At 44.3% G+C, this 26,530-nt stretch overlaps 2 protein-coding genes and 1 long non-coding RNA gene across 4 annotated transcripts; 2 read left to right on the top strand and 1 right to left on the bottom strand.

The window, feature by feature from the left end:
- The first annotated feature begins 1,307 nt into the window (after positions 1 to 1,307).
- On the top strand, positions 1,308 to 6,349 carry tnfrsf18 (tumor necrosis factor receptor superfamily, member 18). 2 transcript variants are annotated; one of them, XM_035389108.1, is made up of 7 exons: positions 1,308 to 1,536; positions 1,847 to 1,972; positions 2,093 to 2,227; positions 2,608 to 2,695; positions 3,173 to 3,243; positions 3,525 to 3,641; positions 4,677 to 6,349. In XM_035389108.1, exons 1-7 carry the CDS (start codon positions 1,407 to 1,409, stop codon positions 4,811 to 4,813), a joined length of 804 nt encoding a protein of 267 aa, XP_035244999.1. In that variant the 5' UTR covers positions 1,308 to 1,406; the 3' UTR covers positions 4,814 to 6,349. The 2 variants fall into 2 exon arrangements, with proteins under 2 accessions (XP_035244999.1, XP_035244998.1); XM_035389107.1 differs by having other exon boundaries at positions 4,674 to 6,349.
- Positions 6,350 to 6,728: 379 nt separating this feature from the next.
- On the bottom strand, positions 6,729 to 21,187 carry LOC118211700. The gene is made up of 12 exons (XM_035389106.1): positions 21,026 to 21,187; positions 18,746 to 18,848; positions 17,519 to 17,572; positions 16,536 to 16,679; positions 15,437 to 15,523; positions 14,678 to 14,756; positions 13,801 to 13,937; positions 13,044 to 13,190; positions 12,445 to 12,531; positions 8,868 to 8,937; positions 8,500 to 8,576; positions 6,729 to 8,137 (listed from the first exon to the last, which is right to left on the bottom strand). Exons 1-12 carry the CDS (start codon positions 21,112 to 21,114, stop codon positions 8,039 to 8,041), a joined length of 1,173 nt encoding a protein of 390 aa, XP_035244997.1. The 5' UTR covers positions 21,115 to 21,187; the 3' UTR covers positions 6,729 to 8,038.
- Positions 21,188 to 21,306: 119 nt separating this feature from the next.
- On the top strand, positions 21,307 to 25,982 carry LOC118211702. Its single transcript, XR_004762062.1, has 3 exons — positions 21,307 to 21,381; positions 21,463 to 21,620; positions 25,943 to 25,982. It is a non-coding gene; the product is annotated as an uncharacterized LOC118211702 (long non-coding RNA).
- The last annotated feature ends 548 nt before the right edge of the window (positions 25,983 to 26,530 follow it).

Below are 26,530 nucleotides of genomic sequence, written 5' to 3'. Positions count from 1 at the left end.
TGTTGTTGCAGTGGTTCTTCGAGCTGCGCCTTGCTGGTTGCTCGGGTTCCAGTGACTGGTCATGTCATTTGTATTAGCATGGACTTATAAACATAGAAATGATTCTCTCTCTTTCTCTCTCAATTACAGGTACGTATTTATATTCTTTCGATTGTGAGCCGTGCTCTGATGGCATGTACTCTGACACAGACGGAGGGGTTTGTAAACCTTTAACAAGGTAAGACTCTTTATTTGTCCACTTCCTGATTAGTCTTGTAAATGGTCATATTTTTAACACAAAATTTTGAGACTACTGCAAAGAGCATAGTCCAGGGTGGCAAACTGGCTAGCCAGAATGTCAAAAGGATTAAAAAAAGGCTATGTAATGTAATGGGCAACTTCTGCTGAGTTTAAAAAGAAATAGAAACATCGAGAGTATGGCGTTTTCCACACCACAACCACTGTTACTATTATAGCATAATCCCTGGTCTGTGATCCTCCTGATTTGATAGCTTGCTCTGTGTCGACTAATTAACATGCTCACTTCATGCATTTCTGTCAGCTAGCATGGACACAAAAAATGCGTAACGTGGAAATTGCAATTTGTTGTGTGCAGACTGTTTTTGCCCCCTAATCCGCCCCCCCCCCCCCCCCCCGGCCACCTGCCACCTGCCACCTGGGTATCTGTGGTCTCTTTTGAACCAGGTGTGACCAGTTTGGCCTGAAGACACTAATTCCTGGAAACAAGACACACAAATCAGCTTGCAGAATACCTGGTGAACACCTTCTTTGCTTCTAAGCGGTGGAGAACTGAGACCAGTGTAGTTTATCAGGAACTGTGTTTTTTTTTTTTTTTAACACGGGATGCTTATTTTCCCCCAATAGTACTCCAGATCTATTGTCTTGTATAACGGCTGAAATACCAGTCCATCGGCATTGTAAATATACAGTGCTGTACAGTGTTTTTAACGGCTTGCTGATTGTATATCGGTAGAAATGATTCTCTCTCTTTCTCTCTTACACTCTCTCTCTCTGTTAAATGGCCAGCACATGTATAAGTGTGTTGGATAAAGGAGTTGAAATAAAAAAAAAAAAGTTTTATTGAGGTGAGGTCTTAAAATAAAAAGGTTTGAAAACCCCTACTCCTTGAGGACCCCTGTTCTAGGCAGGGGCAATAGTGGTTATATGACTTGTGACGTAATACTACTACTGGCATTAGGGGTTTCACAGAATATCTCTCTCTCTCTCTCTCTCTCTCCCTCTCTCTCTCTCCCTCTCCTCACCCCCCTCCCCTCCCCGCCCCCCCTTCCCTTCTTCTGCAGCTAACCAATGAAACATCGGACGTAGAGAGTGTAAATACCACAAAAGCCCTACTCGCTCCCACTCACACTTGAAAAGGTCTGAGAGACTTTCAGGCAGACAGAATCATGAGCAACCCAAGACTCACGCTCATACTCACCTGCCTCGCACTGGCACACCTGGGGCAGCTGGCAGCTGACTGCGACCATGACCACCAGTACTCGCACAACGGAGAGTGCTGTGACTTCTGCCCTCCAGGTAAGCCTCTTTCTCTCGCTCACAGCCAGGTGCCTGAAACTGAATTTGAGCGTTCTGGCATAATTATGATGAAAAACTTGATTCAGTTACTTCAGGAGGATGCAACTAAGAGCCTTTAATGCCCATATCTGACCTTGAATTTAAATGTGAATGTCTCCTGAATTGTTGCTGTGTAAAATTTGGACTACTGGAGTTTGGTTATTTATTCCATTGTTAGCTGGAGTACTGTTGAATGGTGTGTTTATGAATCAGGACCATGTTGTATTAAATAGCTGCATTCATGATGCTAATTAATACTCTTATTTGGCAGGTCACTTTGTAATGAAACATTGCAGTGAGACGCATAAAACCACCTGTGCTCCTTGTTCATTGGGCACATACTCCGAAGAAACTGACTACTTGGACAGCTGTAAAAAATGTACAACCTGCCAACAGGGTAAGAATTCTCCAGGCATCCTGCACAGGATGAATCTCCAAAATACAGCCAGAAGTGTGCCACCTTTTAAAATAACAGTCATTCTGTATTTTCCTGTTTTTTTCCTGATCCTAAATTTAGTTACGTTGAGAGAATGCTCCACCACTCTTGATGCAAACTGTTCATGCCATGAAGGTTTCTTGTGCGACTCACCCGAGTGTGGCAGTTGTCAGAAGAAGGAGATATGTCCCAGGGGCCATGAATTGATCAAGATTGGTAAGTCTGGCCCCACTCACTGTCATGACTGAAGTCCTTATCCTGGTTGCCCGGTACCACCTATCTTTTACATGATATCCATTTGATACTTAATATACTTTAATCATTTTGAAAGACAGCTCTTGCAAGTACAGTGCAGGCTTCTGACGTGCAGAAAACCAGCCTCCTGTTTTCGGGTTAAAATCCCAGTTCCTAGATAAGACCTCAGTCATAGTTTCAATTCTGGGACCCCTGTTTCACCCGGGGAAAACAAATAGCCAAATTAAGCACCACAGCGATAAGTTATTCAAAGTCCCCTCATACTGTAAGTTAGCATGTGTAATGCTGTGTGTTCAGTGTTGTGGTGCTTAAGGATGATGCTGAGTGTGTTTTAATTACAGGTACATATTTATATTCTTTCCATTGTGAGCCGTGCTCTGATGGCATGTACTCTGACACAGACGGAGGGGTTTGTAAACCTTTAACAAGGTAAGACTCTTTATTTGTCCACTTCCTGATTAGTCTTGTAAATGGTCATATTTTTAACACAAAATTTTGAGACTACTGCAAAGTGCATAGTCCAGGGTGGCAAACTGGCTAGCCAGAATGTCAAAAGGATTAAAAAAAGGCTATGTAATGTAATGGGCAACTTCTGCTGAGTTTAAAAAGAAATAGAAACATCGAGAGTATGGCGTTTTCCACACCACAACCACTGTTACTATTATAGCATAATCCCTGGTCTGTGATCCTCCTGATTTGATAGCTTGCTCTGTGTCGACTAATTAACATGCTCACTTCATGCATTTCTGTCAGCTAGCATGGACACAAAAAATGCGTAACGTGGAAATTGCAATTTGTTGTGTGCAGACTGTTTTTGCCCCCTAATCCGCCCCCCCCCCCCCCCCCCCCCCCCCCTCGGCCACCTGCCACCTGCCACCTGGGTATCTGTGGTCTCTTTTGAACCAGGTGTGACCAGTTTGGCCTGAAGACACTATTTCCTGGAAACAAGACACACAAACCAGCTTGCAGAATGCCTGGTGAGCACCTACTTTGCTTCTAAGTGGTGGAGAACTGAGACCAGTGTAGTTCATCAGGAACTGTGTTTTTTTTTTTTTAACACGGGATGCTTATTTTCCCCCAATAGTACTCCAGATCTATTGTCTTGTATAACGGCTGAAATACCAGTCCATCGGCATTGTAAATATACAGTGCTGTACAGTGTTTTTAACGGCTTGCTGATTGTATATTGGTAACTCTATTATAAATATTGCGCTGGGGTATTGACTGTTGATGCTATATGTTTTTCAAAATCCACCAGGAGAACCAGGTCACACTATGGTGTTCCTGGTGCTGATCCTTGCGCTGTGCACGTTCACCTCCCTCGCCGTTCTGGTTAAGACCTGCATGTCAAAGCAGAAGAAACAGATGAACTGCAGTAAGTGGTGTGAATTTTTGGTAAATTTTTGACACGCTCCTGTTGTCCGGTCCCCATTTTATCTCTTTTGTCAGTTAGTGACCAGGTTTACTGTCGTGCAAAAGGCATCAAAAAACACGACATGACGTGACGTGACCGGAAGCAAGCAAGCAGCGATAGGTTCAAAACAGGGATCGCAATGCGGAACGCAAACGTGCAACTGCAGTTGCGTTTCTCCATGTCAATTATGGTGGCTGAAACCAGCCATTTTGTTTCTCCCACGCCACAGTGAAGCTACATCCTGATGAAAGAGCGGGCGCGACAGCAGTCGGATACAACCAGTGTGGCTCCATTGTAAACAATGCTGCTCATTTGTTGCTAATGGGAAAGGCTATCGGAGCTGCTAATCAATTTAGAAAAAAGCATGCGGTAACATTAGCCCTTGAAGAAGCAACATGTTGTTGTCATTTGAGTAGACATTTGGAGATCTTTTCATTTAAAAAAAAAAAAAAAAAACACTCTCTGGGTGTAAGGCCTGGCAGTGTCTGCTAGTGCAGAGTAAGTATCAACACCTGTCCAACGCGCTGACGGAAATGCAGCTCAGTATAAACACAGAGTTTATTTTTAGCATATAGAATTAGGGAGAGCTTGAGAGGTGTGAAATTAAAAGGAAGAGGGGAAAAAAAAGCACTGAAGGTTGAAATAAAAACCCCTGCCCTGGTGCATCTCAGCAGGAGTTCCCCGGTGTTTCGTTACCAGGAATTCATAAATGATAGTCACATTCACGCAGTTGGATTGGCTCATAATGCTACCGGGTTGGAAGCAAACTCACATCTGCGTGGCGATATATTCACAGGGTGTTGGAAAACGGTAAGGGCGCAGAATGGAGAGCATATAGACACACACACACGGGCAGTCTGGGATCCGAGGGCACAGTCAAAGTGCGTCGATCGGTGGCGAGCAGTTCAGCATTGAACAGGTGAACAAGGTGTGAGCGGAGCAGACGGTCTGATCAGAGGCCGCCGACATTAATGCCTCTTCCATGTTCGTCAGCAGGGAAAGCCTGTACCTCCACGGCCGTGGACCTGCCCGACGAGACTCTCCCTTTCCAGTTGTCGATGGAGGAGAAGGGAGACCGCCCCATCCAGGAGATCGATGGAAATGCCAGCCTGACCAGCCTGACGTACGGGTGACCCCTCAGGCCTGAACTCGGTATCTTCCGGAAAAAAGGTTATTTCTGGAGTGATGTTTCCCCTTCTCGTTCCTCTTGCCGACGGATTCCTCGTCGTGCGGACTCCTTCGGGGGGACACCATGCCACGCAGGCCAGCGCACTTCAGGACCGTCTGAATTTATTTGACCCCTGGCCACCTGCTTGTAACCCGAAGGAGGGACTTTCATCTGAAGCAGCTCACAGCCGGCGTCTGGCTCTCTAGAATTGCTCCTGCCTTTATAGCTGCAGTTCACTCTCTCTATTGGGAGTTTGGTTTCCACCCGGGCATTATGATTTCTTCTTTTGACAATTTTCTAATTGTTTTTGGTCTAGTTTTGCACAGGCCTTTAATCTACAAAAAGAAAAACTAGTTCTTAAAAGTAAAAACCTATTTGCTATCAACGGATAGGGACTTTCCTTTTTTTTCTTCTGACCTCTGAACAAATAGCAAGCGAACTAGATTGCTGGGTATCGATATTTTGACATACTCATTTCTGAAAAAAAAATAGATTTTGTGGTTTCCTTTTCTTTCTCAAGCACAAATAGATTAGAAGACCAAAATCTACGGACCATGAGTAAATTTCAGCTTTCTGGATATGATTTGATTTTGGTCCTTATTCATGCACATAGTCACATAAGCTCCTCTCACCTGGCTAGTTAGCTGACCTGCTAATTGTATTGAGGGTTTTTTTGTTCTTTCTCTTTTCCAGTTGTGTGCATGGAGCCACCTTGGTGTGGGTTGCACTGTGTATTTGTCTGTGTGTCCAGTAATACGACCTCGAGGGAATGCCAGCCATCTCGTTATGGGCTTAAAATACGTGGATAATACAGTGCGTGAGTTGTGAAAGGACCGATTTCTGAATGAATGCATCAAAATTCTTGATCTTAAGGTTCAGCTGACTGGTCCTGGCTGCACAACTCAATTGTAATTGTTCTAGGAGCTGATCACCTTTAGAACGTGCCTTTAGAAAATCAAAACGGAGCAAGAAGTATTCAGACCAGGCAGCCAGAAAATTGGATGACAGTAGATCATGAAGTCAATGTTGGTTGAAAATGTGGTTTCCAAACTCATTGCAGCCCTTGCAGTGCTACTCTCGATGCAGTGGTAAAGTGATGGGCTCTGATTGGTTGAACGGCCTGTGGTCTGTTCTGTTCCTCAAGCAAACAGGCGTAACTCACTTTTCTGTAGCCACTTTGAAAAGCTGGTTCAAGACCTTGCTTGTGTGCTGTATAGAAGCCATTCAAAAGAGCACTTTGTCTCTGCTGCAACCTGTGAACAGTGCAGCAAATGACATTCTGTGAGTCAGTGTATATAGGAGAAACCCGAGGTGAAATGAGGGGTCATCAAAATGTTTGCAGTTAGAACTCACAGCAGTCAGTTGTGCATCCTTAATTTAATTTGTTTGTAGATGTCTATAAAACAGATGATGTCCAAATTTGACCTTTTAAAAAGGCAATACGATTTTTTTTTGTGTTCACACCCTGCTTATTGTATAAATAAATGTACTAAATGTTGAACTTGTGTGTGTTGGTGTTATTGCTTTCTGACATGTATCAGGATGTCTGGTAATTTGCAGTGTATGACTGTTTTAGCTGGTTTGTCTTTTGACTAATGTGTTCTATGGCTTTATTAACTATTATGGATCAGCTGTAATCAACAGTTCACCTTTATAATCGTTTCAGTGTCACCTGGATGGTGGAAAATGTTCTAGTCACTCATGACGTAAACATTACAAAAAAATCAATAATTTATCCTAATTCTTTAATATTAATATTTTTAAAATATTTTTTCTGTTAAGTAGTTGGCACTCCTGTAAATATATAATTCAGGGTATGGTAAAGCTTAATAATTCTATACAATAAATTGAAAAATGCAGTTCATCAACCAGCGATCCTAGCAGTCCTGAAATTCATATTTCACAGCTCAATGGAATGTCCATAAATCATTTTAGTACCATTGCGCATTACACTAAGCATCCTAGATATGAAAACAGTGTACGGAGCCAACCATGATAAAAAAAGAAAAGAGAATTAACACCTCATTAATCCTTTTCAGCTGTTTTTAGGCACAGCACAGATTCTCATTTCATATCACCTGTTTCATATTGTCACATATTTTCTGATCTAAATATCACTACCTTTTTTACAGCTTATAAAGAATGTCTTTATACATGTTACCAATTCGGTTTATCAAGCACAGAATGATACTTCATTCTAATACATGTGAAGGGGAGCTATTGCTTTGCAAGCACACAAATACTTCTACTTTAGCCCTTCCAGTTTTCTTTAGAAACGCCAAAGCTTTGCAGAGAAAAACAGCCCAGTCAAGAATTTCGGTTTTTTAAACAAAGTCATGGCAATTTGTTTTTGTTTTTTTTTATTTTGTGAAAGGAAACTCCCTGGGGTATTTTAAAATTGTGCTGAGGTATTTTTTGTGTGACTACACAAAAATGCATTTTGAAACCATCTGATTCTGAATAGCAGATGTATCTTGTTCGAGACGTGACACTTTCTTATGCAGCGACTCATTCAGGCGCACAGGTCTACCCCTGACATTATTTGGGTTGTACATTCTAAGTCATTGGCCGTTCCATGTAAATAATCCCTGCTTAACCTTTTTTCTCTCGCTTTGCAGCGAGAGGGGGAAAGTCCTGAATTCTGCTGGTGACGCTCTGCTCTCTGAAGAAGAGTCCTGTCAGAGCCGGGGGGGTACACCGCCGCAAGTCATCGAGCCGAGCATTCAAGGCTGGAGAGGCTTTCACGCCGTCACCACGGCGACCAGGTCGTTCCCCATTCGCGCATCGCAGGGGGCTACGGTAAGCCGCGGCAACGCCGCTCACCAGCGCACACCCGTCACAAGCCCTCCCCTTTAATCACGCTGATGCACAGCCGTCACAAGCCCTCCCCTTTAATCACGCTGATGCTCGTTGAGTTTGTCTGAACTGAGCCCGTGTGTGCGCAGTCTCAGCTCGGTTACTCGATCAGGTCTGTTAACTCCATCCAGCGCTGGGCACCAGCGGCAGTATTCTTTTCCTTTCCCTTAGTCTGGAACGCTATGGGATCGGCAACGCGTGGCAGCGGGGCGGCTACGCGGAGGATTACCCAGAATCCCCTTCTTTAACTGCGCCCTCAGCGGCGTAGCGGCGAGCCGTGGCTGACAGGCTCGTCCAGGCTGCGGGGCGGGGCGGCTGCTTGCCTGGGCGTCGCTCACACGGGGACCTGTGAGGCGTTCGTTCGTTTCTGTGATTTCTTGGGCATGAGAGGTGGGGCAGGCTGGTTTGAGACAGGCCTGGAATCCTTCTCTGGCTGGACAGGCAAAAGAAAAGGGCAGAAACAGGCCTGTAGTTTACAGTGAGCCTTAAGGTTTGCTGTGCCATAATATGCACACAGTAAAATGTCCAGTGTTAATTCTACTCTAACCCATATGTCCATATGTACTCTGTAGGAGCTGAATTAACACTGATCATTTTACTGTGCAGTAAAAATGACTGAATTTCTGCCCTTAAGCATTTGATAGAGACGAATTAGCCAAAGACGCAGAGCACAGTAATCTGTGGGATTACTGTGCTCTGCATTAAAGCTACGGGCAGCAGTGAGGAGCAGATGACCAAACTTTCGACTCTCCCTGGTTCAGTCGCTGCTTTTAAACGTGTTTTTTTTTTGCAAACCTGCTGCAAGTGGAAAATCCAGCTGTCGTAGTCTCCAGGACAGGTGCATGACACCAGCAGAGGCTCCATGAGGTCACCTTTGGGGAAGTCCCAACAGGGCAAAGATTAGAATGAGCGAGCGTACAGCACCCTTTAACTGTTTTTACGTTGGTAGCTGAACCGTTTGATGCAGTAGTGCTACTACTTTGGGCAGCGGATATGGAAACCAAACTTGTTTGACTCATACGGTGTGGCCAGTTTCACCCTACCGGAAGAAAACGGCACAAGACGATGCTCAAAGGCTCCAAATAAAAATATGAGCCTGAAATACGGTTCTGTTCGCAATGACACATTCTGATACGGGGGGCTTCTGGGACAGCGCGCAGTACCTGTCAGCTCAAACTCCAGTCTGCCAGACATCCGCTCCCGGGCTTTGATGCCGTTTCGTGCCAGTCGACCCTGCAATGGACAGAAACAAGGTGACGTCACCTCTCTGCCAGCTGCTGTTTGCACTGCGCAGCCCCTCAAAAGCGTGCACACCTCTCATTTTAACTTCACCCAGTGAGCACAACTGGAAATGCAACAGTCCTACCCTAAAACCAGCTGTGCCTTAGTGATATTTATCACTGTTATGATTCGTTTGTGGGGATGAACACCTTTTTCTCTGAAGTGGACACACGGCTAATGTCTCCTGACGCGCTCCCCCGTACCCCCTAACCCAAGCAACGACAGTGCCGGTGGTGCATCTCGTGACATCACGATAAACCTTTTGGGGGCTCACGTCATTGGGAGGAGTGTAGTTTCATATCCACCTACAGCTTCTCTTTTTGTTGCTCTTCAGGCGGCAGGCGCATGTTTTCCATTAGGACTGAAGACGGCATTAAATAGGGAAGCCGGGGGCAGATATACTGTGCCACAGTGCGCAGCACCCCTCCCACACAGGCGCAGGGGCTACTTTCAGTTACGTTAGGGAAAAAAAAAAAAAACAAAAAAAAAAAAAACAAACGCAAAAAAATAATAAAAACAACTGGCAATAGATGGTAAGCGTATGAAGAAAGCCACATCTCTGCATGACACAGGCGTGTGTCTGCGGCCTGCGTACGTGTGGACTTGCGCTTGTGGACGTGTACCTCTGCATGCGTGGTGCAGGCATCATTGCATGCGTGCATGTGTGTGTGTGTGTGTGTGTGTGTATGTGTGTGATTGTGAACAGATCTGAGTCACTGTGCTTGTAACGGCGTACAGCGGGGATGAGTATGACAGCCATATGAGCCGTCTCTGAAATTTCCATCCAGTGCGCATTGCTCACTTGAACGAGTGTCTGCAATGCAATGGGTGCAAACAGAGGCCAGCACTGATTCAAAAAAGCACGGGCTATAAAGATGGAGAAATGAAACAGCAGACACATGGAAAACAGCAAAAACAGGGGAGGAAGAGAAAGAGCAAGAGAAATAGAAAGAGAGACAGAAATTACAACAGGACTTGAAACTGAGAAGTATCACATCTCCTAAACTAAAAATGACCATAAAAAGGTAAAAAAAACAAAAAACAAAAAAAAAACATAGCATGTAGTGGTAACTGCAGGCAAACAAGCAAATCAACCCAATGACCATGAAACAGCACCTACAATATATGCATATGTAACTCTAGTAAAAAAAAGTGATGTTTCTTTAACTTGCTGCCATTTCCACAAAATTAGCTTATAGAGAAAAAAAAAAAGTCTCAAAATCAGTGCCATAAAGCACATCAGAACCTTGCAGAAATTTCTTCACTGTTTGAAATGGCAGTTTCATTCATTTATCTTCTAACTGCTCTTCCCTTGTTACGTCGATGAAGCACCAAAACCTTGGTTGCCTACTGGGGATCCCCCCCCCCCCCTTTGTGAACAAAAAGCCCCTTCCCACAGCACAAGAGACCCCCCCCCCCCCCCCCCCACTGCTGCATTCTAGCTGTTATACTCTACCTCTAAGGACTGCAGTAGTAGTATTACTGTGTTAATGCACTTTCACTTTGACTATGGTTTGGATCTATTCCCAACGCTGCAGTGCTGTTCAGACAGCGTGATCACACATGACCCACTGAATCACAAAGTAAAACTAAATCTGCTGTCAAAGAATAGGTGGCAGCATTCACGCCAGCGATCGCTGTGTTTTCCAGGAAGCAAGCAGGAGTGCAATGAAATGTTTAAGCTATTGACATAGCCGTGTTCCAGATGTATGAAATATATCAAAACTGGACCTGGGACCCAATAGCATTGATAAATACGGGATCTTAGTTCATTATTGTATTTCTTTAAAGTAACTTGGATTTTAATTATGTGTTGATATTGTATGGTGAAGGTTTTCAAAAGGACATTTTTCCTTCTCTGTAGCAAGTTTTCAGAGCCGGTTCCCAATGTGGGCCTTGTGATAAGAAATCATGAAATTAAAAAATCTGAAATTATTTCATAATTCTTTTATAAAAAAAGTATCGAAAGTAAATGAAACTGTTTAATTATAATGTACGTGATGGAATTCCGTTGAATGAAGTGTCTCAATATTATAATGGAATTGAACATGGACTACCTAGTACCTAGTTCTGTTATCATATTTTAGACAAGCAATTACAAATGACTGCCATCTAAAAAAGTACAGCATCCAAATTTAACAAATTCTATGACTAAGTTGTGAAAAAATACAAGTGTGCCCTCTTGTGTCGGCCATATGCTATAGCATCAAAAAACTTCTTCGTCAGCCAACAGTGGGGCCTGATGTACTGAGGCCTCTAGCATTATCAAACTAATAACACAACTAATGATTGGTGCAAAACAAATACCATGTTCAGTCATTGGCCATGTTATTGGTTTTACGTGTGCTAAAATGTTTTGCATGTGATATAGGCCTTAGTAAAGCCGGCCCATTGAGTTCAAATCTTACTGCTATTACCTTAAGCGCAAATAACAGATTGCAGAATCCATGCTCCAGTGTCCTTCTTGCAAAAAAAACTAAGATAGGGAATAATGACCTTCCATCTTATTCAAAAGGGCAATAGTAGCATCATTAGTTAGGATGGGCAGTCTTACAAATTTGAAAAAAACAAAAAACAAACAAATAGAACAGTCTTGGAAAGCGCTTAATCTGGGAACACTGAAGGGAAAATCACCATGGATTCGTTTTTTCCACAAATTTCAGTTAGTACTCAAGATAGGAAAAGAGTGTACACAATAAGTGGGTGAGTCAACAGGCCTCTTACTACTCACTGATGTGGTATTAGCTCTGTTTGAACAGATCAGTTAAAATAATTTCAAAATAATTACAAAAGCTCTAACTGGATTTCTTAATTGTCTTACACAATCAACTGAAGTGCCGTTCTACAAAGCTAAATAGCAAATGGTAGCCTAGACACTAACGTTTTTATTTGTGAGTGAGATTTTAATATGCAAGGGTGGTTTCTGGACAGAAAGGATATAATCTTGAGGAAAAGACCATGTGCTTTTAAACATATTTCTGTCATAAGTGTTATTAAAAGTGTTATTGAACATTATCCTTTCTGGTGTTTGCAAGAGGGTGAATTTCTTGTTTGTTAGTGCTAGCTCATTAGTTGTGTTAGCTGTTATTTTCTCAAAAGAGGAAACCTGTGCTTAGACACATACCGGTCCTCTTCTCTGGGTGTGCAAAAGCTCATCTCAAAAAGAAAATGTGTGAAATGCCACGAATGTGTGACTGTGTGTGTGTGTGTGTGTGTGTGTTTTTATAAAGTGCATAGGTAAGCTTTTTACTTTGTCAAAACCAAGCAGGCTGGTTGGCTGCACGAAAGAGCAGCAAGGACAGATGTATTTTGAATGCGAAGGGATCGAGGATACGGCAGCTGTCACTCAAACATCACGCTACAGCTATGCTCTTGGGCCCCTGCGCAGTGAGTGAGGTTTAGCTACAGCGTGAGCGTATGTAGGCCACTGGGGTTTGTGGCAGGTAGAGCTGACCGTACCTCATACGTCACAGAGACGCACTGAGCGTCAACGGACAGGAGGAGGAGGTCGTGAGGGAACAGCACCAGCAGACGTTCTCTGGACCCCTGCAACAAGCGCGCACACACACACACACACACACACACACACACACACACACACGGGGAGACATACACACACACACACACACACACACCGGGAGACATACACACACACACACACACACACACACACCGGGAGACATACACACACACACACACACAGGGAGGGAGACATACACACACACGCACATACACACCGGGAGACATACACACACACACACACACACACATACACACAGGGAGGGAGGAAGAGAGAGACAGAGAGAGAGTGAGAGAGAGACAGAGAGAGAAAGAGAGATAGACAAAAATAGAGAGAGAGAGAGATTACTGTTAAAGCCATTCCTACACATCATTTTAACAACACATTCCTCAAAATTCTCCTTCTGACAAAAGTGCAAAAAAAACCAAACCTTTTCCAAGTGAATCTGTTTCTAAAATGGTTGCCAACTAATCTAGAAGCAAAAGTCCAGGAAAAGTGCACCCCCGCAGCCCCAGCCAGTGACACTGCCCCGGCTCACCTCTCTCTGAGAGTTGACTGTGCGGACCAGGGACAGGTGGCTGATTGGGCCCATGTGCTGGATGGGGGTGCCCTCCCACTGCCAGATGGGGGCGCGCAGCAGGTGCCTCTTCAGCTCCTCCTTCTTCCAGCCCTCGTCACACGGCACCTTGTCGCCAAGGAAACGCAAAACCAGTAAAAAAAAAAATCGAGTCGTTTTATACGTCCGATTGGCCAACCACTTCCAGTGCACATTTCCATGTCCAAGTCTAGCAGCGTTTGCTAATTTTACAGTAAATGTTGCTGCGCTGGGTCATAGAGTGCACTGGTACTGGCTTTCCCATTGTTCTCCCATCTGGAACTGCCAATCACGCCGTCACCATGGCAGCGACACCCACACGGCTGAAGAGCGTGCGCTCGTCTGATAGGCCCACGAAGGCGTCACTACAAACCACACAGTACGAAAAAAAACAAAGCTAGGAGAGACGTGTCCATTTGCACCTGTGAGCGCCTGGCAAGTAAGCCTACATTAGCCAGGACAAAAAACAGCAGCCAACATAGTCCTGCTGCTAATGACGTCCGTTGCAGTTCAGCTAGTAACAGGTACAGAACCTGCCACGTTCAGGCGATGGCATCAGGGAGGGAGCTGAGAGAAAGGAGCCTTGGCGACCGGCGCTCCGGCTGTTAGCCCCCAGTGCTCCGTTACCACACGCAGAACCTGCGTGAGGAAGGCCCGTCTGGAGCGGGGGTTAGCGGGGGGGTCGGGGGGGCACTCGTACCAGGTAGGACAGCACGCTGTGAGAGGTGTTCAGCTGCTGCGTCACGGCCTTCCGTCTCCTCTCCTGGATGCTGTCCACCCACCTCCTCATGTCTGCCGGGCTGGCACAGACCACCATCTTGGAGTCCACCATGGGACCTGCAGCGATAATCCCCGTTTAACGAATGACCCCGCAACCCCCTGGCCCACTGCCTGCTGATATTTCAGTTAAAGAGACGACATAGACCAAAAAAATCAACAAACTGTTTTAATATACTTCCTTGTTCCGCCTCTTCAAGGCTAGCCAACTCTTCACATGCCAAAAAAAGGCATGATGCAGGTACTTAAGAATATATGCATAGAATACTGTGCTATTGCCAATGCCGATATTTGTATTTTATCCTAATTTTGTAGGAATGTCCCTGTGATTTTGAAATTTGCTATATATAAATGATGTTGTTATTAGGCTAAATTATATAAATGTATAACAGCGATGTACCCCTGGGGATTCAAACCCTACAATCGGTTATTAGATCTGGTGTTATAGCCACAATGCAATACTAAAACTCACGAAAATCTTGCTTGATAATTTGGCTTACTCAATTGCCCCAGATGAGACATATTTACTGCTAGAAATGATTTGAAATAGAAAACATGGGCATCAAAACTCTGATAAGCATCAGAATAGTACAGTTTTAGGGATCATCTTATTTCACAAAGGACTTTGACAGCAACATTTCCTTCACGATAACAAGCAGCACAGATTCTGGAAAAAGTTTCAACTGACAAAATGGAAGTCGAATCGGTGAGGTCGAACGGTGGAACGTGCTGTGGAAATGTGGAAGCCTAGCGGCAGAGGGCGGTGGTAACTAGGGCAACGGGGCTATTTGGTGACTCACCGGTGATCTCGAACCTGTTGGGGGTGCTTCCGTCCTGTGATATCGCTCGCACCGACAGTCCTGAGAGTGGCAGGACACCCTGTGGGAGGACAGGGACAGCGTCACCAACAGGCGACGGACAAGTGTACGATGGCGCTGGTAATGATAATGATGATACACTATCACTAAGTATTATTATTTTGACAATAATACTGGTTGTTATGGTAGTAGGAGTAATAGCAGGAGCAGCAGAAATGACTATCAAAGCAGCAAAAAGAGCGATAGGAAAGGAAACTGGAAAAAAACTGCGCTAGAACGAAAGCAGGCAATGATTACTGATTAAACAGACAGCTCTTTCTTGATCATGCACCACTGACTTATATTTAGACACCGTGTGCTTACACAGCTGTTTATTCATTGAAGCCCTGCACCTGGTACTTGAATCAGAAATCTTTTTTTAGTTCGAAGCACAGATCCCTTACCACTGTACCAACAACTGATATAATCATCTGCCAAAACACTAATATAACTAATTAGTCACAAATAACAAAAAAAAAGAAGTTTTATAGCAATAGTTTCCTTTCCTGTAAAGCACATAATTTCCAGACATGAGAGCTACAGATCTAGCAGTGTGTACACTGTGCTTGGACATTCACTGCAACGTTAACTTCTGATTGAACTAATTAATTAACCAGTTAATAGAGATGCATTGTTCTAACAGTTTATAATGTGTGATTAGTGGGATCCACTCTCTGAAGAGCAGTAGGTCTAGTGTCCTACCTCATAGATAAACTCACGGCTGGAGGCATCCAGGGCCAGCATCAGAAGATGGAAGGAAAACAGTACCATGTATCTTTCATTGTTCTCCTGACAGAAAACGGGGGGCAAAAATGATTTAGTGTTGGCAGAATATAACCTGTAATATCCTGATGAAAGCACATTCACTGATTACTGGACCAGCCTCTCACAGAAGGTGATGATATTTACTACGCACGATCCAAAAGCATGTGGATTATTCAACCTCAGTTCGGCTCAAAACAAATCCGCTAAATACAGTCAAAAACATCTTCGTTATCTGTGAATTTATACCAATACTGTTGAAAGTGCTGCAAACTTACATATAGTACACACAGACATGCAAGTATTAATTAATTAATTTCTTGTTTCATTGTTCTCATTTTTTCATACTTTTTCATAAATCCAAAGTTGCGCATCTTCATTGCACAAGAGGCAGAATCAGGTGACACCACCCACTGACAAGGGTTCATAATAGTAACTCTCACTCTCTGTTCGTGTACACGTATCATATATACATAACTGCTCTGCGTACACTCCGGAGAATCATTCACACTCTGTGAGTAGGTAGCACTTATAAAACCACAAGGTACAACAGGAAGGGCTTTGCACGCACTTGCTAACGTCAGCTGCAAACCTGCGAGAGCCTGGCAGATTGTTTTTTTAGGACACATGCAGCTGCAAGCTGAGGATGCCTGGCTGGTCTTCCCAGGCAGGATGAAGCTGCTATTGTTATACCGCTGCCAGACTCCTGGTCAATGCAGGTAAGGACACAGCTGAGAGTCAAATCTGCAGTGCTTCTGCAAGAGGACCTAGTCTTGGGGAACACTGCTACCAAAAGGGGCACCACCAGGGATTTTGGGCCACAAGGAAAGATCTCCCATTAAAGCTCCCCACCACCCCAGGGCACCCCATCCCTACACAATTACAGTGCAAGTTTTTAAGGGCCCCTCACAGTCAGGGCCCTTGGAATTGTCCCAGCCCCCACCCTCCACAAAATCGATTCGGTACATTTCAGATGTTGTCTCAGACACATTTTGATATGTATGCCTTCTTCATGATGCCCAGGCTTCCAGCTGCTTACCTTTGTGTAGTGGCTGTGGATTTGCACCAGGGAAGACCAGAGGATCTCTCCGTAGGCGTACGCTGGCTGCCCCTCCCAGTCTCTGATTGGCTCAAAGTAGATTCGCTGGTGCAGGTGCTCCCTCGATCTGCCCCAGAGCACAGCCTAAAGATAAGCACACACACACGCACACACATACACACGCACACACATGCACGCACATGCACACACACACACACGCACGCACACGCACACGCACACATGCACATGCGCACACGCACACACATACACACGCACACACACACGAACACACACATGCACGCACATGCGCACACGCACACACGTACACACACACACACGCTGTTTACGATTATGGCCCTTGTCAACAGGTGCCGTCGTTTCAGTTTTTTAATACCACAGGCCTAGGTCTGATTTATGGGTAAGATACCCCCCTGAGGACCGGGCTGAACCCTCGCCTCCCTTCTGAATCGGTTTTAGTATTAATATCACACTCAGCATCGTTAACATTACACTTCATATCAAAATTAAAATGTTTACGATACTTAATCAGGACAGAAGGTAAATTTTAGCAAATGGAAGGTCATGTTTTGCCCAGAGGAAGTAAAGGCCTTATGAGGCATAAAACATTAAACATATATGACAGCCAGTCAAGCTGAAAAAATGCCCTCAGATCTGCAAAACTTGCCCAACTGTTGAAACAACTGAAACAGTTAATACGTATATTCGAATGTTAATGTTCTCTCCCTCTCCACCTCCAGCTGATGTGCGGTGAGATCTCCGGCACAAAATGGCTGCGGTGCATAACCGGGGTGGGTGCCAGATATTGGTGGTGGCTGAGGTGAGTTTCCACTCATCACTGTAAAGCACTTTGAGCATTTGAAAAAGTGCTACATAAATGCAATGATTCATTCATTCATTCATTCATTCATTCATATTTGATATGACAGATTAAAAACACGTAGCGTAGGGATGTTACACTGCACCTGTGAATTGCGACATTGTGTCACTTCCGCAGGAACGGGATCTGCATTCTGTGGCTACAAGAACAAAAAACATTTCTGTAAATATACACTCAACAGAAAAAGCGAACCCTTGCTATTTGTTTACCTCCCTAGAAACACTGAGGCTGAGTAAGCTACCGCAACAGCAGTGTCAACAGCGCCATTGTGGTTCCTTTCGACAGTCCGTCCGTAAATCCCTCGACACGATCACAACAGCGTCAACGTCTTTCTCTCGCTCGGGGCGGGGCTGGAAACACTGAGGCAGTCCGGTCAGAGAGCAGCCACGTGAGCTGGGAACTGTGAGTCCTGCTGCGCGGTTCTCCAGAGTACCCTGGACTAGCGTTTGCACTCGGATAATAGCGCACGCAGCTTCGGTAGCGCACAGCGCTGAACATCGATCAGGCTGTTTTGTGTGAAAGATGTGATTGTGATTGGAACCGCTTCACAAACCACATTTACCAATCGAAATGGCGAAGGATTTGAGTGTGAGGGGCTACTGAGTACCTCATCCCACGAAGACATGGGGATAAAGCGTATGGATAACATCCCAGTCCTGGCAGCCCTACTGCATGGTGGCTGTAGGCCCAGCCGAAAAAAAGTTTAAGCATTTTTATTATTTGACATAATATTTTTTGTTCTGTCTTAGGTGACAAAGACATATTGCAGTGAATTTTTTTTATTTTTTTTTTAAATTATGATTTATTTGAGTTTTTATGGACTCCACACAGAACAGCAGGGTGTCAGCACAGTAGAATAATACGATTCCAGAGATTAAGACCAGAGACTCGTGTCCCCTACGGTGGGCAAAAATGAATCACCAGGTCACAGGAGGGCAAGCGACTGTATCTGCGATAAGATAAGCAGGTTTTCGGTTAGCGGGACTGTCTCATCTCACTGTGTACCAGCCTGCCCGCGTCAACCACACGGGGGCACGAGCTCCTCTGACGCAGCAGCTCAACTGCGCAGCTGAACTGCGCAGCTCAACTGGCGGACTACACGCAGAATATAAATAACAGGCTGTTGCCTGCACCTATACTTAATTGACAGACGGACGGTGCAGCAGTGAGACGGGTCTACGGATTCAACTGGGCACTCCAAAACTGGGAGAAAAGGGCAAATAATCATGGTTTAAAAAAAAAAGAAAAAGAAAAAAAAAAGACTGTAAAAAAAAAATGTGGGCGAGGTGTAGGATGAGCCTGGCGCGCTGACCTCCGGTGAAGGCTGCCGGGCAGACGAGTGGCGGTGCCGCTGGTCCTCCTCCGACCTGCTCTTCTGAGACTGCTGCAGCCTCTGCTCTCCCAGGCTCCACACCCTGGGAACAAGAAAACCATCTCAGTCCTCCATCCACACACACTCACACACACACTCACCCACAGTGGGCAATGGGCACTTCAAAAATTGGGATTCGCCATAACTGTCATAGCATCGTGGCATGTCTGCACGTTACTGGATATTTTAAGGTTTCGCCAAAAGACGTTGCTCGCTAGCGCCCGTACGGTTGGCTGCAGCATAGGTGTTTCAGCCACCCATTTCAATGCAAGTCAATGGTAACAATCCGGGGCGTCCAAACCCTTTTCCCAAAGCCCGTGGAGAGTCGCTGGGTGACGTCACAGTGACTTTGCCCATAGTTTTTTTCCACAGTCTATTTTTTCACCCTACCAGGCTTTGGAACATTCCAGCTTGTTACACCATTTTTTGTGTTTTTTTTTTTTTTTTTACTACTACTATATTTGTGATACAGTCTCCCCCAAGTGTAACCGTGTTACCCACAAGAAAGCTTCAGGTTATTTAATTAGCGCTAGAGAAATGCCGAGAAGTCTATCTCACGGTACCATCTTAAATCTAAATCTAATATCAAGTACCTCAAATACCCATGATTGTGCCGTAATTGTCTGACACAATCTGGCTCGTTATGCTATTCAGAAGTGACTGAAGGGCTCGTGTTGACACCCGACCCCCCCCCCCCCCCCCCCGCGTGCTCTCCACTGGGCTTTCGGAGATAAGCAGCTTAACAAAACGTGACCGTTTCGGAGAGGAAGCGGGACGGAGATGGTGCTAAAGCGCCCCGCGTTATCTGTGCGGCCCCTGCAGACGCCCGCGCCGCCGCCGCTGCCGCCCGCGTTAAACTGACCGCCTGCCCGGATCGCCGCCGTTTCGCAAGGCGCTTCCTCCCCACGCGCCGCCGTCCCGCCTTTTTTTGGTTCACGACGAAGATCCACTTTGGTGTCGCAATGCGTTGTGACAGCGTGCTTCTGCGGCAAGCGATTAGCTCCTCCCACAACTAGCTGTCTGTTTTTTTTTTTTTTTTTTTTTTTTTTTTTTAAAGAAGGGGTTGACAGCATTCTGGCTCCTCTGGAAGAATAGACGGCCAGAAGGTAGAAAGCCCTTTTCTGATAATGAGCTTTTTATGAGTGGGGGGTGGGGGGGGGCATGTCAGTGTTACTTACTTTGACAAGGGAGGGGTCGTCCAAGTACTGAAATAAAACTAAACAGATAAAACAGCCCAATCTGGGATACTGTACTTGTTTTTCTTCTGGGCATTTTAAGTGTGAAGAATGAATACATACAGAAATGAACTAATATACACCCGTATGCAAGAGGTCAAAGTACAGCTTAAATTATACTGTAAATGCAGAAATATAGCTAAAGGTCAAATTTCATAATGAATTTGAATTCACAGAGGGGGAAAAAAACTAGCTAAAGGAACAACGTAAATGCAGAAATAGGATGTTGAGTGCATGGGTGGCATCTTTTCCACTGGCTTGTTGTTTGCAGATTATCCGGCTTCTAGATGCACTGACCATACGGTCACCCACAGAAGACAGCATGGCGGAAGGCCATTTCACAGTGGTTAGGAGACCACTTTTATCGTGTGATGTGAGTGGGTGTGATGTGATTGGGCGAGCGCATACCGCTCCCCACCAGAGGTGATGAATTCCGACATTGCGCGACTGTCCTCCATCGGTATGGTGATTTTTTTCCCGCTCTGTTTTGCCAAAGTTTTCCTCTCTAATGTGAGGAGCCTTTAACCTCCATGAGTCCTGGCTCACAAGGCCCGACACCACCCAGCTCTGGTGACCACGACAGAGATGAAGCATGTGCCCACTACAGCACAGCTCAAATATAACAGCGAATATAATATTCAAATAGGAACAATATGACAATGTGCAAGTTCAGCAGTAAACACTGAGTTTATATAAGCCTGTGTACAGTTACAATTGCAACTAATATTAATAGAAATAGTACTACTAATATTTCTACAAATATACTGTACTATACTACAATACTATGGCTAATTCAAATACCACTACAACAACTATGACAACGACAATCTTAAAATCTTGCTTTCCAAATGAAATACAGTTCTTAAGGGGATACAGTAGCTTTAGCTGTGGTTGTTTGTGAGATATTAGGTTCAGCGGTGCTCAGAGGAGGGTCTCCCTGCCCCCAGTCCTGTGGAAGGGACTGAAGGGGGGACTGCTCTCTTACCCATTGTTGTCTATCTGCAGGAGCTCGATCTCTTCCGGTCCCACCTCATCGGTCCCGGTGTGCCGCTGGGTCACGCTGCAGCATCCCATGTCTCCAGAGTTCCGGCTAACCTCTCGGCTCGGTACGGACGGACCCTCTTCCCCAAAAAAGCACCGCTCCCCTCAGCCCGGCAAAGGCAACCCCTCCCTCGTTCTGCGCAGCCTGATCTCCTCAGATCAGCACTGGAAGCCTCAATCCTGTGGCACACCCCTCCAAGTGCTGAGGACCATCTGCCCCCCCTCCTCCCCCCTCCCCCCAGTCCAAAGTAGGGGCGTCTCAGTCGACCTGTCCAAAAGCATCCGCTGCAGAGAGAGAAGGTAAGAGAGACAGGGAGGTGACACAAGGTCAGAAGCTAGAGCGAGTTCAGCGACCCCAGTTTTTCTTTTTTTTTGCGCTAGAGTGACACTCGAAGACAGAAGAAAGGAAAGGAAGACTCCGAGAGCGACTGCGACAGCACTGCAGCAGGACAAGGTGCAAGAGGAACACCTAAAAAATGAATCAGCTTCGCTCGCCAAAAACACGTGAAAGGGGTTGGGCCCCTTTGCTAATTGCGGAGGTGAGAAGTCGAGCGCCGAGTCGTTGTGAAAGGTGGGAAAGAGAGAGAGAGAGAGCGGAGAGAAAGAGAGAGAGAGAGAGAGAGAGAGAGAGAGAGAGAGAGAGAGAGACAGCGGCGGAGGACTCTGTGAGTAGAGACGCTCTTCCTTCCTGTAAGTTTCAGCAGCTGTGGTGAACGCAACTTCCTCTGTGACTGAACACTGTCTTTGGTTTCTCCTGTTTTGAGTAGAATCATCTCTAGCTGACTTTAAATCTTTTTATTTAATGCACTAGCCCCACGCTAGCCCCACGCTCCAGTGAAATACATTCAAGGACTTACCCTGCTGATAGTCACAATAAATGCACGTTTTCTCAATGTGTCTGAAAGACAAATCTCCAACAGTACATTGTGCTGTTAGGCTTTTGTTTTGTGCCATTACTGTCTTCTGATCATCTGACCATTTGCCATACTGGTCAGCATTTCATGGTGCAATTTTTTTTTTTTTGCTTTGTGTCTTGGGGCTCTTTAACTCAATTTGACAAAAACACTTTCCATCCCTCTTCCCCTCACTGCCTCATGATCTCTCCTTTCTGTCACTCTTTCTCTTTTCGTTTGTGTGTGTGTGTGTGTGGGGGGGGGGGGGCTGGTGGTGGTAGGGTGTTAGCATTACCAAAGACGGATATATTGAGCCTGATTCATGCTGCGTATCAGACCATGACTGTTACGCAAACCCCAACCCACTAAGATGGTCGCCAAAAGGAAGCTGGCGTGCAAAGTGTCTGCAACATATCCGTTCCCCTCTTGGTGTCCACTCCTAGGGGCTAACCAACATGACACCTATTTATCTTTGCTAAATAACAGCCGATGCTATTAATTACCATGGTGAACAATGAGACATCAACCACACTCTGCAAAGCCCTTGCAAAACATTATTTGTGTTAGCACATATAGGTATTTTATGGCAAGATAATTACGTGTTAGAGGGCTCAGATACAAGACAACAGACCACAGTTAGTGTTATGTCTTGCTTCAAGGCCTTAGTCTTGTTTTGTTCTGTTACATACGGTGAAGGCCGATGCAGACAGCTAAATAAATATGTAAGCAACAGCAGGCTCGAAAGGTCAAAATCTGCAATAAAAGCAACTGCTTCTGTCTTGTCATTGCAACTAATGTTCATGCCACCCCCAAGAATGCCTCTTTCATAAAATCACTTGACATTGCCCTTTGAAAAATGACAAGGATCTTATTTCAGTGGTATTGTTGTATGCATATGATCTAATGACTGCTTGAACTACACAGCCCATGTAGGCTTTTGAAGATTTAAGCCATGGAAATGTACCAAGCACATGCAGAGCAGGTGGCTCTTGTGAGGCTAACTGATGAGTACGTCATGCAGCCAACTTTATACTTTTATGACTGTTTCATTTTTAGTGACTATTCTCATTTCCCTAGTTGCCCTGGAAAGTAATAGGCAAAAAAGATAAAATTATCTGGACAGGTGGTGACAAACAGGCTTTTGGAAATACTTCTCTTTGACTTATGATTTGTGTCACAAAACATGGTGCATTTTATATGGGTAGGTTAGGTGTAAGGCGAGACACAGTTAGGTATAACAGTGAACAACAACAAAAACAACAACAACAACAACATCATCATACTCGTCATCATCATCAACAAAAACAACGGACTATAATGATGGTCGCTGCAGAGCATAATGGTTAGGAGGCTAATTGTAACTCAGGCTGCGTGTTCGATTCCCTGGTGAGGCACTGCCGTTACACCCTGGTGCAAAGTTCTTAAGTGCAGCTGCTTAAGTAATTATCCAGATGCATAAACTGATTTTATTATTATGTAAAGAATGTAAGCTTCGTCAGTCGCCCTGCTAAATTCCAACAACGTCAGTGTAACTAATCAAACTGTAGAACATAAATTACTTTTAATAATGAAAATGGTAATTGTAATAACTAATAGCATAATAATTACAATTTGCAGAGCAATGGTACAATTTTTAGAAATTTTACCTTAAGTTTGTGGTTCTAGACCTTTCTCCACTCCTGTTGCTATGCCGTAAAATGCAATTTTGGCTGCTGACACAATCAGATAACTTGCAATTCTCTTGGGAGATAACGAAAAATTCGGATGAGAAAAAACAGCTGTTTTGGCAGCATAAATAATACACGCCTTCATATGGCGTTCAAAGTAAAATCCACGAAAACTACAGCCAAATTTCAGATGAAGAGCATTCGCCTGCTTGTAGCGATTTTGTAAAGCCCGGTAAAACGGTCAAATAAATTCTAACACGGAGTTATAACATCAAAAGTGCATGAACTTCCTCAGTGATCGTGGCTAATCGGCTTCACTGGAAATGAGAATTTTTACGGCCACTTGGAGAGGGGGGTGGCTTTCTTATGTCCTGTAGGTTCTTCCTGAGATGTCATTACCGGCGACATACAGTAGGCTACGTTCAGCACGAGACCACAGAAAGCACGAGACTTAACTGATGAGGTTCCTGTCGAATACAACATGGACTCGTTCACGTACAAATTTAGGCCAGCAGCTGACGTATGAACATGAAAATGTGTCATCTGCAAGTATAGTCATTTCGTCTTTCGTCACTTGGAAGTTCCAAGTTTGTGAGACACAAATTTGGGCAATGATGATGCTTTGTAACCACATGCACTTGAAAAAAAAAAAAAATATTACATTGAATTTTGTCTTCCAACTGAAACAGCAGAGCTCCCTTTATGGTTTTCATTACTCTTGCATTAGAATCTACTGTTAGATCCAGTGAAGCTCAATACTCTGGTAATAGATCATCTGAAATAAAATGAGACGAATGGTTCGCGCCTCATTTTCGAACAGATGCAATTTAAATAAATAGTACATTTAGCAATCTAATATTTCCGCCCAAACAGGATATATTGCTTTTCATCCGTGGTCTCGGTCTATCGGTCCAATAATCATAACTCATTCTGTCAGAATTATTGATTACAGTATTATTAGTTAATTTCCTTGTCTCCATTAGGTGGCGCTCTTAGCCCGCTGTCCTTGGTTCAGTTCTTTCGTCATGCGCAACTGTGTGACTAGTCTTACTGTGTTCACATGGAGATTAATCACGAAAAGATTTCTTGTACTGTACAGTTGGTCCACGTAGAGTCAAAATAACATGTTGATGAAGCTAAATATGCTAATTTAATCATACCAAGGGGATTGCCATCTTAACCCACCTCCTAAAGTTAAATTAAATACCTACAGGGGTTTTAGAAGTCCAAATGATTAATCTTCAGTTCATTACCCCCCTCCCTTAAGCATGATGAAAAAAAAAAACAATAGCAGCAGAGGTATAATATATAATTGATTTAATCCCCCTAACCCCATACATGCATGCAAAGATTATCTTCATGCCATTTTCTTAAACGGAAAGGCTATCCCAAGTTAATTAATTAACAAAACGCAGAGGACTGTTAGGGTGATGAGATAAGAAGATTTTCACTCTGGGATTATCTATTTGTGTCTTTATTTGAGTACTTGAAACGTTGTTTTGAACCCCCCTGACTTCAGTAATGTTGGAATGGCCTCGTTTTCCCAGCATTTGTAGCAGAGTTGACTTGTGAGACTCTTAGCATCACTATTGAAAAGTCATTCTGATGCATATTTGAAGTCAGGTGACATTAGCTACTTGAGACAGCAGGGGAGAGTAAGGAGTAAAGAGGACAGCGTAAGGGCAAACTTTAAAAAATTTCAATTCAGCATGCCATATAAAATTTTTTTTGAAATGCACCCGTAGAGAAACTTTAATTTAGATTTAGCTTTGACTGATGGTGTGAACTGCAGCATTTGGCCTTGTTCTAAGTTTTTTGCTTTTGGTTTAATTGTGTAACTCTGTGGAGCCCAATCGTGTCAGTGTCAGTCTAGCCACTGCCCACACTTCAGGCATCTGAGATTGTGTAAAAAAGGCTCAGGGTACCGATCCACAAAGGCTGTCATAAGCCCCGCCCATATTCCCACATTGTAGCAACATCACTGTTGTGTAACAAACAAACGCTGATCATCAGATATGGACGGCGTGTCAGAGTGTCCTTGAGCAAGACGCCTAACCCCGAGCGCTCCCGATGAGACGTTTGGCGCCATGCGTGGCGGACTTCGCCGTTGGCGTGTGAGCGCGTGCGCACGAATGGGTGAACGAGAGGCAGTCGTTGTAAAGCGCTTTGTTCAGTAATTGCTGGAAAATGCGCTGCATGAATGCGGTCCATTTACCACTACCTGGTATTAGGCTGTTTTACTGTACAGACGGAGACAATGAGCTGTTAAACTGTTTTTTCTTTTTCTTTTCCATTTCTCAGGCCAAAGAGGAGCGCGGATACATCAGACCTCCCCCCCCCCCCCCCCGGCTGTGGCCATTAATGGGCATCCTGCTAAAATATGTACCGATGAAAGATGGTAATGACATAATGAAATCATGAGAAATAAAGTATATCAGCAAAAATAATAATAATAATAATAAAATCATGACATGCATGACATACATGTACAAGCTGATTATAAAATTTCCAACAGTAAGATAAATTTGACTGCTCAGTTATGTAGGAATGAACTAATGCATATAGGGATGTGTATTGATTTTTACTTGATTAATACAAATGCTAATTATTCCTGCATTTTTTATTTATGTTGATATTACATTTAATATAGATAACATTTATTATGCAAAAAAGAGAAATTGTTGCAAAATACTGCATTAATCATCATAATCTGTTTATAAATGCCATAATTTCCATAATTTGTGCCAGTACTGCATGTATAGAAGAACCACCAAACACAAAGCTTGCCTATAGTGCACCGGAGTACACCCTTCTCTCTGGCTCTTTACGAATGGAACGTTGTCATTCTAACAAGTAGGATTTGCTCTAAGGCAGCAGCCCATATCATGA

The sequence above is a fragment of the Anguilla anguilla genome, chromosome 13 (assembly GCF_013347855.1).
Source record: "Anguilla anguilla isolate fAngAng1 chromosome 13, fAngAng1.pri, whole genome shotgun sequence".
Taxonomy (NCBI): domain Eukaryota; kingdom Metazoa; phylum Chordata; class Actinopteri; order Anguilliformes; family Anguillidae; genus Anguilla; species Anguilla anguilla.
Note: the sequence above shows the minus strand (reverse complement) of the source record. Positions and strands in the feature narration are given on the sequence as shown.

Excerpts from the sequence above, each read along its gene's own strand:
- tnfrsf18 (XM_035389107.1), top strand. The coding sequence starts at position 1,407 with ATGAGCAACCCAAGACTCACGCTCATACTCACCTGCCTCGCACTGGCA. Across the intron at positions 2,228-2,607 it reads CCATGAATTGATCAAGATTG|GTACATATTTATATTCTTTC; the intron begins GTAAGTCTGGCC and ends TTTTAATTACAG. Across the intron at positions 3,642-4,673 it reads GAAGAAACAGATGAACTGCA|CAGGGAAAGCCTGTACCTCC; the intron begins GTAAGTGGTGTG and ends CATGTTCGTCAG.
- LOC118211700 (XM_035389106.1), bottom strand. The coding sequence starts at position 21,114 with ATGGGATGCTGCAGCGTGACCCAGCGGCACACCGGGACCGATGAGGTG. Across the intron at positions 12,532-13,043 it reads CAGTCAACTCTCAGAGAGAG|GGGTCCAGAGAACGTCTGCT; the intron begins GTGAGCCGGGGC and ends CGCTTGTTGCAG. Across the intron at positions 8,138-8,499 it reads GGATTTTCCACTTGCAGCAG|CCAGAGAAGGATTCCAGGCC; the intron begins GTTTGCAAAAAA and ends TTGCCTGTCCAG.